Consider the following 16,476-nt stretch of genomic DNA (forward strand, 5'->3'; position numbering starts at 1 on the left):
ATTTTTGTGAGCTAAGAAAAGAGTCCAACCGAATTTAGAGTAATCATCCACCACTACCAAACCATAATGTTTTCCTCCCAAACTTTGTGTTCTAGTAAGACCAAAAAGATCAATATGTAACATTTCCAATGGCCTTTTAGTGGAAATTCCATCCTTGGGTTTAAAAGATGGTTTTACTTGTTTGCCTAGTTAACAAGCATCACAAGTAATATCTTTATCAAATTTTGATGGTAATCAGTGGCTAAGAGAAGGGGAGGTTGAATCTTAGCCCTTTTTTTATTGTTACTTTCTGTCTTTTTAAGGAACTTCAGGAGATATTTCTGCTTTTTTTCTCATAACAAGTTAAGAGACATTTTCTTTTGTCTCGTAACTGGTTAAGAGATATTTTTTTAATTTTGTATCCAACGCAACAGAAACAGAATATGAGTAGAAGAGAAAGAGAGAATCACACCCAAAAGTATCCTGGTTCAGCTGCTAAGTGCAATGTAGCCTACATGCAGTCTCCATCACAACAGTGACGAAATTTCACTATAATCATCAGATTACATACACCAATTCTTCCCTAGGATCTACCCAATCCTATCTGGGACAAATCCAGATTCTATCCCCAAATATGAACTTGACTTGGACACCTACCAAACTTTCAACCGCAAAGTGCTAACCCAACTTGCAAGAGAATTTCCACAGGATCATGAAACACAACATATAGATGTACAAAGAAACTCTGAGACATCTATGACTTTTTCTTTAATTTTGCTCACTACCTTTTTCCTACTTCTCACTGGCTTTTTCTTACAAATCTCACCATGTTTTCCTTTTACCATGAGACTCAGACAGACAAAACTAAAGAAAAGAAAACAAAATGAAACTCATTGAAGGAGAAGAACTATGTTAGCTTCGGGTAGCTATGAGAACTCTGTGCTTACTCTCCTTGATCTCAACCCTTGGTCGTTCACCCTTATTATAGAAGGAAAAGCTTCCAAGGTTGAAATCGGTTCAACCAAGCAACTTCTTCTCCAACCCAGAGTAGCAGCGGATCAGACAGAGAGAAGAGAGAGAGAAAACCAAAACAAAACCAACATGCGTGTACCTCTCTCTACCCTTTTCATCAAGCTTCTTCAATCTGAGCCTTTTATCTTGATTTTGGCCCCAAGAATGAATTCCAACCCTTGATGAATCTCTGACCCAGGAGTGCTTCTTTCCTTCCATTTTTGCTTCTTCCTATCTGTAGCTTCAGTAGCTACCTTCTATCTTGAAATAACAAAAATGGAAATGATCTTTAGCCACTGAGATCTTCTTCTCTGACCGAGATGGATCTTTCCTATTCTTGGCATGCAAGATCTTGAAGCTCCTCTTAAAAATCTTGCCTTCAATAGCAAAGATCTAGCCACATCATGTTTCGGGTCTTCCTTTTGCAAAGGCCATCATCATCTTAACCTTTTCTTCTTCCATTAGCCTTACTGTTAATTTTCTCTGATAACTTCTACTTGCTTCTTTTCTCTGATTGAAGTGACAACCGAAAACAAGAGAGAGAGGAGAGAGAAGAGGCAATGCATTCAATGTAAAATTAACTCAATTTAATTTTATGTTTCGGTTACCTAAGCAATTAATTCATTTGAATTTTGAATTCCATTCCATAATGTAGTAGGTAACCGAACCATTCCTCTTCCATTCTTTCCTTCTTCAATTTCGGATCTATGATGGCGTTGGGCCAAGAGAGAATTTTGCTTGGGCTTATCAAAACCTTAGGCCAACTTTGAACTTCTACATAATTCAACATTCAGCCACTTTTGTTGAACTAAGAAATGTGTGGCTTAATTTTGTTTGAAAACCAGAACGGGCTTCTAATGACCGGCACAATCAGAAATTGTTTTTCTTTTTCTGCACACACTACAAGAAAAATCACTTTTAGCGGCAATAAAAATAGCCGCTAATACATTTACCGGCAATTAGACATTAGCCGTCTTATGCTTTGCCGCTAAAAAGTTTTAGCAGTAATTATAACATTTGCCAGTAAAGACCTTTTTAAAGGCCGCAAAAAGATTTTTAGTGGCTATTTTCTTGGCAATTTATATGGCCACCAAAGTAATTCTAAGATTGTAATGTTATTCACTTTTAGTAGCCATTACTATTGCTGCCAAAATCTATTTTACCGGCAATTTATATAGCCACTAAAAATTATTCTAAAATTATAATGTTATTCACTTTTAGTTACCATTATTATTGCCGCTAAAATCTTAAGACTTTTTTAGTTATAATATACTGAAATTAATTACTACAAAATGAGATATTTTATTAAACTCAAATATTGATACATAAATTTTTCTTAAAAAGTAATAAATAATGTTACAAATCTAAATAATAAAAAATGCTACAAACCTATAATTATGCTAAAAGTAATATTATGAAAAAGGAATATATCTTAAGACTTTTATTTTTACTGGTGATTATTCAATAGAAATGAAAATGAACTATAATTCCAATATATCTTGTTCAATGAATATATCTTTACTAATTTATCAAAGAAGAACAAAAGGAATTCGACCAAAGACAATCAATCCTCATAAAATCCACATACAGCAATAATAAAATGTAACATGTTATTAAAAAAAAGCTAGGGGATAAATCTAGAAAAGAGACCAAAAACCAAAATAAAGTGAAAATGATAGCTTTGCTCAGCTTGAATCATAAAGTTGGATCATTTTTCCAAACTAATTCAGCCATGGTATACTTAACCATGAATTTATTCGGAGATAATAATCATGGTTAACTACAAATATATCACTGACTAAATCAGTTTAGCAAATGATTAATCATATGCAGAGATAGCAATGTCCAATTATGGTCCAAATTGAACAATAGTACAGAACTATCATTTCATTTTACTAATAGAGAAAGAATAAAATAAGGCCTACAAATTTACTAAGCTTCCATGTCTAATGCCGAGAATTAGAAATCATTCAGTCTTCATGGACATGAGTCTTACTGTCGTAGTATCTCTTCTCACTCTCCCCTTTCTTTTCATTCTGTTTCTGAATCAAAGATAAAATAAAATAAAACGGATCAAAATAACTGAGAGTGCATTAACTAGGAAATCATGGCCAAAGGAACAAGAAAAGGTCAAAGAAAACCAGCTAACCATAACAGACATTCCACTGGATAATTTTCTTCCTATTCTTTGTATATTATGTCCTCCCATCCAAGGTTGAGTTTAGAATGTCCACTTTTATGTTCAAATAAATTTTGTTTTCTTGAACCAATCAAGGATCTAACACTAGCTTCTTTTATGTTCAATCACAATTATTAATCCATAAACACATAATATAATTAGTGACATAGATTATTACGTTAACGGTTAACATTTTACCATCTTTGAGAGGGCTTTCCACAATTGCAAACACATTTTGAGTCATCATATTTGCCGCGATAATCGCATGGGTCATCGCTGCAACCATCTTTGCTGGCCAAGTAACTCGGCCAGATGCGGCCGATGTTATTGCCGTTAACCCAAGCATAGCCTTTGCCCATACCTTGCAGGTCCACCACAACAGGGTCTGTCCCCAGAGGAGCCTTGAAAGTTGTCTAGTAATTAAATAAACACAAGATCACCACAATTAGTATGTTAAATGCTAACTAATCACATGAAGATGATAGATGAGAATCGTAATTACCTTGTACCAAGTTAACATTCTGTTAGTGGGAAGACTTTGAGATTCCCATTTGGAAGGGGAAGCGAAGAGTGAGTCACTACTGAAGAATTTGTGATCCCAACCATTCAATCCAACCTTGTACAACCATTTGTGTTGAGAGATATCCTTGATTATGGTCTCATCACCCTTTCTACTAATCAACTCAATTGGTCCAACAAGTCCAGCATGCCATTTGTCAAAGTTACCCCCATAGTTCTGAAGTCCAACAGTGACACTAAGCAAGCTGATAGTGTTCTTTCCAGGCTGCAACTTTAACTTTGTCTCAAACTTGTCATTGTGAATTCCATAAGTGGCCCAATGAGACCCTATCCACATAACAAACAAAGGATATGAAATGTTATTTAATTGATTAATTAATTCATTAGGGTTATTATGGTGTGAAACATTGTTTACCAATATGTTGTCCATTGACGAATGCATGGAGAACATGGCCACTGCCATTGATTCTGAGGGACATATCATCAATCCAAACAGGATCATCTTGATCAAGCTGGAGCCTTGTAATGTACCAAAGATAGTCACTAGCATCATCAGCAGCATTTTTCTGGTCTATGAGTTTGTGTGCTGACTCTGAGGCATTGACTTTAGTAAGAAGAGCATGTTTAACATTCTCAGCCCTCCATGTCCAATTCAAAGACATTGGCTCATCTTCAGCTTTGTTGCTTACTTTAACCATCACAGAGGTTTGCACATTCACCTTTTATAACAATAACAAAACATACAAGTTTATTAATAATTAATAATAAATTAAATTTAAAATATTTAATTAATTATGTTATAGATACCTTGGCTTTGTTATACTCTTCATTTTGACAATCAGGTAGAAGGCTCACAGACCATGCTGGAACTGCATAGGTTCTTCCTCTAAATGAAACAGTAGCATCAGTGGTAGTGTTGGCATTGGTCAAGAAGTAACTTGATGATTTGTCTGAGGCATACACAGTGGCCTGACATAATTATTGTTGAAAAGTAATTATTCATTATTGCTCTAATTCAATCAGAGGGAAAAAATAATGAAAATTTGTAATTTTGTTTTCATGTATTTTTGTACCGTGACAGAGTTTCCAAAATCAATTTGGGAAACGTTCCCATTTGTAAGACTCTCTTCCATGGACTTCAAAACCCTGTGGAGTTCTTTGAGGTGACCCCATTTTGGTTGAGCTTTGTTGCCTACATACAATAATTAATTAATTACTCAAGGATCATTCATGGAAAAATATTAAAAAATGAGATTCTTGATCAATGTAATTTTACCATATTCATCAAAAGGAGCATCATAATCGTATGAAGTGGCAATGTAATTTTACCATATTCAAGCTCTAATTTTCACACGTAGGAGAAATATTTTTTGTTCAACTGTTTTGCTCAAGTTAATTACTAGCTTGACAACATAAAATTCAACAAGCCAGATAAAAAATATACTACATCAAACAAGAACCCATATATATAGAACCTTGAATATGGATCATCTGATTGACCTCGGTAACCACAGACCAGAGCACAACATTTCTTTTAATTCTCAAAGTTCTTCACACATCAAATTTAGATTTAGTTAAATCTGATACTTAATCTTGAATTTAGTCAATTTCGAATAAGAATATAATGCACAACTAAAATTGAATTCTTCCTTTAGCATGTCATATAGAGATCATTGAACAAAAGGATAAATTCAGTTTAATTGTTGAACATAAAAGATACATGGAAAACAACTTACCTTTTCTGCCTTGGCAACAGCTTTCGTAGGATTGCCATATAATTCTTCTCTGACAGATAGCTGATGCTTGAGATTCCTATCTTTCAAATCCTGCAAATTAAGATTAACTGATAATATAATTGGATGCCAACGTATTGATTCTAGAAACCATAATAATACTATATACCTCAAAAGAAGCAGCTTCTCCTCTGAGATACTTCTTTATTTTCAGATCTAACTCATCAATGTGCTGAAAAGAAAAACATAATGTATAGTGTAAAGACTAAAATTAGATAACAAAAATTCAAAACAAACACCACGGTGATATGTAACACAGAAATAAGCTTTTTCAAATTGCTATATTACCAATACATTCGGAAAATAATGCTTAAATAGTATAACCCATTGTTACACGAAAATGATAATACCAATTCGGTGTAACAATTCCTAATTTCAAAATTTAGAGTTCAAAATTGTAATGAAATCAAGTTCAGCTAAACCTAACTAATGGATATTATCAAATTTATGCAGAATTTCACATCAAGTCAAACGAATCACATTGATCAATAAAGCTTATTACACAGAGAAGCTATGATAATCAAGCCAATCACCAAGAAGAAGTGGATGACGATGGCTAGCACTCTATCACGAAAACGAAGAACAATTGTGATGATGATCTCCACCGCTTTCGACCTCCTGGTTCCTCAAGTTCTGAATCCCCGAGTCCACAGCTACAAGTCGGAAGCAATTTCAATTGAAAGAGTAGATCTGAGGACGACGCAGCAATGGTGGCTCTGGAACTGGAAGACCTTGGCGACGGTGGATCCAAGACATCAACGCAGATCTGAGGTGGAGGAATAGAGATGCGGTTTGAATGAGTGTAGGACGACGGACGGCGGCTGTCAGCGGTGGCAAGGCCTACGGCGGCGATGGTTGATGGTGGAGGGAAGGGGGTTCCGTTAAGGTGGAGACGGAGGGAAGTGAGTGTTTATTCTGAAGAACCAAACCCCACAGGAACAGTTCTTTTTCTTTTTCTTTTTCAATCAATTTAGTTTAGGAAATTGGAATACTTTTACCGGCAATAATAACAATTGCCGTTATTAATTTATAAAAGATAAAAATAATAGTAAAAGAAGTAATAATTTAGTGGCAATAATAATAATTGTCATTATAACATATATTAATAATAGCAAATGTATAATGGTCACAAAAATATAAGTTAAATAAAGGAAATAGTGACCATTGTATTATTGTCGCTAAAAATTTGCCACTAAAAATAAATTTTGTTGTAGTGACACTAACACACTTATTATACAAACAATTGGAAGCAATTATCAAATTAATATTTTTTTATTAATATTTTTAATTATGTTTGATCATCATGATAATTCAAATTTTCCAAACTCAACAATCTCCCCCTTAATGACAAACATTATTAAAAATAAATTGAAAAAGATTAGGATTAGAAAACTCCCTTGATGATTTGGCCGAATCCTCCCCCTTTCAATTGATCAAATTACTCCCCCGTAATGTGTGCATATATCCAATGGAAGCAGTACCTGTAAACATCCTTAAGCAGTTCCAAAAGAAATTTTATATTTTCAAAACATGAAACTTTAAGTAGCCGAGCCATATTTTATCAAAGAAAACACTTTTGTCAAACAAATGATCAAGGCTCAAGTTCTAACACACTGCTCAAAGTAACATATTCAAAGCAAAGCATCAATCCTAAAAATAGTGTTTCCTGCCAATAAAGCTACACATCAAAGCAACCAATAAAACAGAGTGTTCACCCCCTAAAATAGAGCATGAAACAATAATCAAACAGGGCATAAAATATGATTAGATAAGAAAATAGTGGGCTCAAAAATAGAGCACAAGAATTTGAGCAATTGGCAGCCCCAATTCTATTTTCAATTCAGCCCCTTTTTAATCTCTTTTCCTCCCCCTTTTGGCATCAAAGAGGGAACCTACAAAATAGATGAAACAGCAATGTAATTCATAACATAAATATTAAAACATAAATAAAGTATCAAAGTGATTAAGTACAATCATCCCAAAATAAAACAATTCAAAAGAAATTAAGTCCAAAAGCAACAAAATAAATTGTGTCCATGGTCATAAGCAGCAGAGATCAAATTTCTAGGCATCAGAAAGATTGATATCAGAATCAGAAAAATCTTGTTCTCCTTCAGAATGAGCCATGTCCTTATCAGTAATCTCCAAGCTTTTAACAAGCAGATTGATCCTTTCACGGCATTTAGTCCAGGCTTTCTCATTCTCATAGGCTTGCTTTCGCGCCTCTTTATAGGACCTGACCATCATGCTGGACATATTAGAGAACTCTGTAAGGACATCTTTTATAGTTTCTGAGAACCGAAACTTGTCAGAGGAATCAGAAGGAAGACTTTCATCTTCACTTTCAGTGAATATGGATGCCTTGGAGCTCTTATTCTTTTTTTCTTTTGCAGAATCGGGAACTCCCCCGCCTTTGATTACAGAGAACCTGTTCTCAACTGGCTCATTGCTGAGATCCACATTAAAATACTCAAAAATACATGTCAGGAACATACCATATGGCAGATTGGATTTTTTATCACTACGGACACAGTCCCACATGTGTCTGATCATAAGATAAGCAAATGAAATAGAAGCAGAGTTTAGAATTGCAAACAGTACAAGGGTATCACAAACAGTAACCCTCTGGTAAGAACCACTTTGAGGCATCAAAACATGAGTGATGATTCGGTGTAGCAAGGCTCGCACAGGACCGAGAGCCTTGTGGGTTAAATTTGTGCCATCAAGAGCAGAAAAATTTTCACACACCCGAGTCAGAGCAACTTGAAGGGAAACCCCAGCATGGTTATCCCATTTACCATATATGTATGCACTGGCCCCTTCATCTTGGTACCCCAAAGCAGCACTTACAGTATCACGATTTAAAGTGAGATGAACATTTTTGACATATGAATGCAAGGCACCATCATGAAACATCATGTTAGCATAGAATTCGCGTACCAAGTTTGGGTACACTGGTTTTCGAATTTTGAAAATAGGGGACCATTTCAGATCATCAAAATATGCAGTGAAATCAATGCCTTTTTCAGAAAGGTTTTCAAGATTAACCACATAAGAGGCACAGAGATGACGATTTACCAACACTTGAGAGTGAAACTCAAAGGCCGCACAGGATATAAAGCGGGAAGGATCAAAGTGAGAGTGGCTTTTACCATATTTATTTTTGAAGTCCAATGAATCAAGGTTGGATGGTTCTTTAGTGTCATGAAGGATAAGCTTCTTTGAACGTTGAGACCAACTAGAGGGATGAGGGGTAGAACGTCGTGGTGGTGGTGACGGACGTGGAGATGGAGGCGGTGTGTCTTCTTCTTCTTTGGGTACTTGCTCCTTTCCCTTTGAACTTCTCTTTGATGATGATGCTTCCTGCCTCGTTGAAGCTCCTGCATGGATTCTTTTTCTTGCCATGGAGTCCGTGGAGTGAGAAGAGGGTGAAGAGGAAGAATGTGAATGAATGTGTATGTATGTATGGGATTGGGACCTTTGGATGATGAGGAATTTTTTGTTATGGGGATTCGGGTGCTTTGGTGAGTGGCAACCTTCTTTCTTATTATGATGAAGAGAGTGAAATGGAGATGGAGAAGTTACAGAGAGGGCCGAAGAAAGTGGAAGGTGGAGAGAGGTTACACTATCATAAATGCTTAGTGGAGAAAAACTCATTTAAAGCAATCAACATTTAATGAAAAACGGTTTTAACAAGGAATTAAAAATCAAAAAGGAATAACTGAAAAGACCTTTTCTTGAAAAGTGGGAGATGATAAGGAAAAAAGATTTGATTTGACAAAAACTCTCTTTTAAAAGATATGATGTGAAACCCTTTTACAAAAATAATTTATTAAAAATAATTTATTAAAAACATGATGCCAAAAAAATAATGAGCCAGTATCATGGAATGGGCTCAAAGGACGTTGAACGGGCTTGAGTCCAAGGTATCAGATTTCAGCCTCCCCTTCTTCGAATCTTCCTTTTTCAAAAGTTATCATCATCCTAGCCTTTTCTTCCATTATGCTTTACTGTTACTTTCTCTAATAACTTGCTTCTCTTTTCTTCTTCTTATTGAAGTGATATGACCGAATACAAAGAGAGAGGAGAGAGAAAAGACAAAGCTTTTAATCCAATATTAAACCCAATTTAATTTTGAGTTTCGGTTACCTATGCATGCATGTATTCAATTGAATTAAAATTTAAATTCTATTAACCAATGGAGTGGGTAACCGAACCATTTCTCTTCCAAATCGGAGCAGGACAATGTTGGATCAATAAGAAAATTATCTTAGGCTGTGCATGGGTTTCTTGGCCCAATCTTATTTTATTTCCTTATTAAAATTCAGCCACATAGTATGTAATAGTTTTGCTCAAGGACTAATTATTTTTTAACAATAAGTTGGGCTTAAATTGCCTTTAGCCATTAATTAAAATCTGCACACTAACAAACATATTAACCAAACAATTTAAAGCAATTAACAAATTAATAATTTTTTAATTAATATTTTAATAATATTTAATCATCATAATAATTCAAGTTTTCAATCTCAACATATATAATTACAATATTATTTATATAGTTGCATGATCTATCATCACCAAGTTGTCAATTAGTTCTCTTACTCATTTAATATACAAAAAACATATTTCATATAAATAAAAGGAACATTCAGATAAAGACATTTAAAACGTTTTTTAATATTTTTAAACTACATTCTATACTAATTAATCATTAATTAATAATTATTTAAATTTTATATTTAAAAAAATATATAATTAATAATTATTAATTACAGTTATTTAAAATTAACTAGTTAAAAGTTGTTTACCTATATTTTTTCATTAATAGTATAATTAGCCTTGACACAGAAACTCATGATTTTATTATTATTGCCTTGTTACTGCTAAATCAGCATCCTTAATCAATAACAGTTAAGAACTCATGCTGGCAGTATTATACCAAATGAAAGTTTAAATAGACAACATATAACAACAATATCGTTTATATTAGTAAGGCTTTTGGCCAATAATGTTGCCAGCTGGATCATAGCTACAAATAATAAAAGTGCCCGCATTATTATTACAAGTTACTTTGGCGCACCCAAGTCTTATCGAATCGCGCCAAATTACCTGTGTATAGTGGCCACATACTTGACCACTCGCACAACTATTAGAATCATAATCATAATATTGCTTCTCGTCCACCCATAATTTCACGGCAACCGTGCCGGAAAAGTCGCCGCTGCCCCCTGCAATGTTCTCCCCATATTGGCCATCGGAATGGACCAATTGGCAATCACCTTTTCGCTGATTGGCGTAGTTTTGTGCATAGGCTGCAACGGTGTCATCCCAAGACAAGTTTGGAACACCAACCTCGGATCTTGCTGCGTTGTGAGCATCAAGGTAGTCTTGTTGTGAGTCTTGGGCATAGGCCACATGACCCACAATCACTAACCCTAACACACACAACACAACAGAGAATGAATCCATGTTTTGGTGAATTGTAATAACAACTACTTAATTATTTCAGTGATGTATGTATAGAAAATGCTAAGTAGTGGGAAGTGTTCGTTTGGTGAAAATGTTGCTACAGTTGTGACGTATTTATAGGGATCTTAATTAACACAGAAAATTGTTTCATAAGGAAGACTAGATTATTAGTATATAGAAATGTGATCGCGTGGATGACTAAGAAAACTAGTATATGTAGTGGCGCTGCTATATACCTTATTGGCTTATTCCTAGTTTCTTAGAGTAGATTAAATAATAATTCCATCATCAATTACTTATCGATCAATATAATGATTCATTTTAGCTAATTTTTTTATATTTGTAATGACAAAATTTTTATAAAAAGTATCCAGATAACCACGATTAGATTAGCCTGTTATTTTTAGAGTAACTTTTATCTGTTGAACGACGGCCCTTCCACTCGGCATCGTCGGATCACTAAGGCCGACTTTCGTCCCTGCTCGACGGGTGGGTCTTGCAGTCAAGCTCCCTTCTGCCTTTGCACTCGAGGGCCAGTGTATACCATTTGGAGAAATGTTAAACGTTAAGTGATTAATTCTTTTGATTTTATCCTATATTTAAACCAACATGTCAATTATCTATTATGGTACAAAAAAAATATGGTAAATAATCTTTTGTTGACTTGAAAAAATCAAAACATGGTAAATTTGTTTTAAATTTATTGAAAATGAAATATGATTTAATTTGGCTCAATTTATTGAAATAACTACTTACTATCGAGTATTGAGTACGAGTCTAATCTATTGGATATATACTCAGTTGTAAACAACGAATCATGATGATCAACTGAATATTTTATTAATAATATTAGGTTATTTTAGAATTTTAAGTATTCAATTCATTTGTTTATAACTTCGTTATTTTTTAAGATAACATACCAATAATATAATAATTAATAAAGACCGGATATCGTTTTGTTCTATTTTTGTTTTGTTTTATAATAACGTATTTTCTTTTTATTGGATACACACATATAGTATACGTGTTGCACCTGTTATCATATTATTCTAAATAAGCATTGAGTGCATGGTCTTAAAGAAATTAATAAAATCAAATTACTTATTAGTGACCATGATTGTTAGTTAAGAATCCATCACTATATATACGACGACGCATTATTTAATAGGAAAATTATGTAAGCTTGAGAATCAACTTTTTACATAAATATTTAGTTTGTCCTTCTTTGTCTGTTTTTTATTTCATCTCTTTTTTTTTTTGTTGTCTACTTCATCTCTTTTATTTGTCCCAAAAAAATTAAGTGTTGTTTGTTTGGTTTTTTATATTTATTTTTTCTATAAATACTAAATTTATAAAATATTCAAAAAATATTGTTATAAATACATAACAAATATTTTTTTGAAAAAAATAAAATTAAAATAAATTTATAATAAATATTATATATTTTTGTTATAGTTGAGAAATTTATTTTAAGAAAATTATTTTATTGAGGATAATTAATTAGAGTTTCATGAAAATTATAGTTTAAATTAATTAGAATTTTATTATAATTGAATGTTTCACATCATTTCAGTAATTGAAAAATAAAAAAGAATTGTATAATTTAAGTTAAGTAATTTTTATTACGACTAATTTATGCTTTAATTCGAGTTCTTTATTTTTAGAAAATAATATGTTAAGAATGATTAAATTGATTTTATAATTATTGAGTTTAAGCTAATTAAAATTCTGAAATAGTTAATTGAACTTAGCAATATATTGATAAATAATATTCTTAAATATTTTTAATAGTGTACAATTGATTTTAAAATTATTCTATTATCTAATTTTATCAAAATATCTATTCATATGTATCCTTATTCTTTTATAAAATTCATAATTTCTAACTCTAATTCTCTAAATTCCTAAATTCCCAATTAGAAACCCTAGAATCCCATTCCTTTATGAGAAAATGCAGAGAAGAGAGAGGGAAGCTAAGCACCGTGGGAAAGAGAAAGGAAGAAGAGAGAGAAGAGGTGGCCGGCGGGGGAAGGGGAGACTGCCGCCGTCGTTGCCACATGATGCGAGGAGTGGGAGAGCTCGCGCCGCACCTCCATCGATGTTGACCCGTCAAAGCTAGCGTGAGAGAAGAGAAGGAAGGGGCGCTATCTCGCGCCGTCGCCGTCGCGCCTCGCTACCATCGCCGCGAAGACCGCCATCATCGTTGATTCGTGCTCGCCAAAGGAAGCCACTGTCGCCGACGAGTTGTCGCCGATGTGACGCGTGCGAGAGGAGGAAAGTCGTGCGTTATTGCCGTCGCGGTTTCTGCTCGAGGTTTTCGTCGCCGATTGGTTTCGTTGCTGCTGAAGAAGAAGACGCATCCGAGACCAGGGGGACTGACGCGCGAAGGAGGCTGTGACAGAGAAGGAGGACACACTGTCTCATCGCCGCCGCTGCCGTTGTTTTCATCATCGTCATGCTTCATGATCACTGTAGGTTACTCTGCCATTGCTGTTCTATTCTGCTTTTTCCTGGTAGCATTGAGTTATGTTCTATTGCCATTATTTGATTTGGTAATTAGTTCTCTAAAAATGTTGTTCTGGTTTTGTTTTTATTTTAATATTAATTTTATATTGATTTAGTATAATGCTGTGTGATTTTGATTTAGAATTGGTTCTCTGGAAATGCTATTTTGATTTTAATATTGATTTAGTATAGTGCTATTCTGATTTTGATTTGGTAATTGGTTATCTGAAAATGTTGTTCTGATTTTGTGTTTTTTTTTTTATATTGATTTTGGTCAATGCTCTGATTTGGTCATTGATTTAAAATAGAAAAATATTACCACAATTATTTTGAGTCTCTTTGAACTGTTCAATACAAATAAGTTTGATTTTGTTGTTAATTTTTGGATGTCATAAATCAGAAAACTATTTTGGTTCACTAAGTATAGTGAATTTTTCTATTTGTGCCGGTAGATAGGCTGAAGGTGCTTTTGTTACGTAGTAACTAGTGTCTTTGGTGCATGAGTTTTGTTTGATTTATAGGTGCTAATGCTAGTGTGTAGTCATGGAAGTGATAGTAACATTAGTATTAGAGTTATGGTTATGAATTGCTTATATTTTTATTCTTTGTTGCTATTGCAGTTTGTCTCTTTAAAACAAAAAAAAAATCAAATAGTGCGTCTCTCTGTAGTTGCCACTATCTTAGACATTGAGCTACACTATAGGTAAAGAGCAATCGGATGAGAATGAAGGAGATAATATAGAAGAGCAGGACAAGGATTATATTAATCCAACTGAGGCTGAGGTCATAGACAATACTGTTAAAGAAAAATTTTTGGTCTCCTTAAAAAATATTTTATGACATCATTTCTCTTTAAATTTACTGCTGTAAAAGATTTATATATGATGACTTCTTTGTATAATAGGAATATATTTTAATAAATAATTTATTGGATCTATTAATTGGTGGGGGCGGCAGAGTAGGTTGAAAATGAGTGTTTGTTGGTGAGCATGATGATGAAAATAGTTGTACATGAGGACATGACTTTTTGTTATTTTCATTAATAAGCACAAATAATTTACTTGAATTGATTAATTTGAGCTAGGCTTTCAATAAAATCAAGACTCAAGTTAAATAGCAAAATTCGAACAAAAAAATTAAGACTCAAGTGTTAAATAGTTAGTTTTCTTATAGCAATTGTGAGAGTTTGTGACCTTTACTTGATGCACTAGGTTATAAATAATTCTTTCTATGTAATTGAGGTGTAATTGCTATCATTTTTTTAAATAATAGTTCAATTTACTTTCACTGCAAGCTATTTATTTTTCTAGCTTCTGCATCTTTTTTTATGTAGTCTTAGTTCATTTTTTCTTCTTTCTTCATTGGAAAAGTTTCTAGTTGCTTGTCATTCATTGAATTAAAAGAGAAAGCTTTCACAAATGAGGCCGGTATCAATTTAAGCAAAATAGATATTGGTCATAACTTATTATAATATTTTTAAGTTTTCTTTATTTCAATTTCATACTTCAATTGATGTAAAATTATTATGTTTGCGTAGCTACATATGGTGGGCTAGTTCCCCACACACGCACAAATTTACACTTTAATTCACATATATATATTGCTGCATATGGTGGGCTATTTTTACATTACAATTTATATTTTATCAAATGATAAATCTGTCACTGAAATGAGATCAATATCTAAATAGGATCTGTATTTATTAATTATACAAGAAAAAGTATATGTATATACTATGATAAGATATAAGAAAAGGATTTCTGACTCTTTTTACACTTTGACTTTAATTTTAAAAGCATATTCTAGTTTCTTACGCAGTTGGAATAAATCATTAGTAATAGTGAAATTATGAAATTTTATTCATTTGGCTAAACGGATTAAGCTGTTTTTTTTTTCAATTAAATATATATAAATCAATAAGAGGGATAGTATATAATGCTAAAAATATTAATGTTTTAGTCTCTTTGTATAGAGACAACAGTGAAGAAAATACAAAGACCTACACAATGCTTGAAGATTCATGCAAGACAGTTGGAAGATAGAGAAGAAATTACTCTAGATATTGAAGGAGAGGCAATTGGTCCTACTGATGAAGCTGTAAACAACTTGAGCAAATTTTTGGGCACAGTGGTAAGGAATAATTCAGATTTTTGTCTATTAATTTACACAAACTGAAAGGGGATTAAAGATAAAGAAGCTATTTGGGAATATGTTCAAGTGAGAATATTAGTCTTGTTTCTTTTACAAACTTAAGAAAATGTACACATATTTTATTCTTACTAGCAAATAATATAATGTGATTGTGGATCTTACAACAATTTTTATAAGTCAAATTTGATGGAAAATGTTCAATTATTTTTTTTTAGTGACTTGATTCAAATAGTTTAGATTATTTATTGACACTAAATAATAAAAAAATTGAAATTAAAACCGTTGTCAAAAAATGACACCAATGGTAACGCTTTAAAACCGTTGTCTTAAACGACTATAAAACGGCAATGGTATTAAAACCATTGCCAAAAAATGACACTAACGGTAACGCTTTAAAACCGTTGGCTTTATGAATAATAAAACTACAACAGTTTAAAACCGTTGCCTATTCAGTTATGGTTTTAAACCATTGAATCATGAAAGAGAACGGTTTAAAACCGTTGCTTATCGAGTAACGGTTCGAAACCGTTGTTTAAAATTTTCTTTCAAAACCGTTGTCTATGCCAGTAACTTTGACAACGGTTTTTTTATTACCATTGCCTTAAGTAAAAAACTTTTATTTTGAGCATTGGTAACGATCGCATATACCACAGGTCAAAAATCGTTGCCAAAGCATTGCTTAAAGTTTTAGGAACGGGTTTTCAATCTATGACAACAGTTTTTGACCGTTGCAAAAACCCTTATTTGTTATAGTGCATGTAATTAAATAATAAAGTAAGAAGTGTTATTTGGTTATAAAAAAAGTGTCGTTTTCTCAATTAATAAAATTCATAGTTATCAATTCGGTGGGTTCATATGCAGGTGATT

At 33.1% G+C, this 16,476-nt stretch overlaps 2 protein-coding genes across 8 annotated transcripts; both read right to left on the reverse strand.

The window, feature by feature from the left end:
- Positions 2,540-6,468, reverse strand: LOC107620032 (beta-galactosidase-like). Of its 7 annotated transcripts, none has more exons than XM_021113136.1 (9): positions 6,015-6,468; positions 5,591-5,653; positions 5,425-5,514; positions 4,762-4,880; positions 4,496-4,657; positions 4,104-4,407; positions 3,672-4,015; positions 3,368-3,582; positions 2,540-3,026 (listed from the first exon to the last, which is right to left on the reverse strand). In XM_021113136.1, coding segments are annotated over exons 4-9 (1,086 nt in total). In that variant the 5' UTR covers positions 4,822-4,880; positions 5,425-5,514; positions 5,591-5,653; positions 6,015-6,468; the 3' UTR covers positions 2,540-3,025. The 7 variants fall into 7 exon arrangements, with proteins under 7 accessions (XP_020968795.1, XP_020968790.1, XP_020968792.1 ...); XM_021113131.1 differs by having other exon boundaries at positions 2,540-3,032; XM_021113133.1 differs by having other exon boundaries at positions 2,540-3,032; positions 5,425-5,531.
- On the reverse strand, positions 10,471-11,093 carry LOC107622465 (pathogenesis-related protein 1B-like). Its single transcript, XM_016324365.2, has one exon. It carries the CDS (start codon positions 10,951-10,953, stop codon positions 10,471-10,473), a length of 483 nt encoding a protein of 160 aa, XP_016179851.1. The 5' UTR covers positions 10,954-11,093.

The sequence above is a fragment of the Arachis ipaensis genome, chromosome B10, assembly GCF_000816755.2.
Source record: "Arachis ipaensis cultivar K30076 chromosome B10, Araip1.1, whole genome shotgun sequence".
Taxonomy (NCBI): Eukaryota; Viridiplantae; Streptophyta; class Magnoliopsida; order Fabales; family Fabaceae; genus Arachis; species Arachis ipaensis.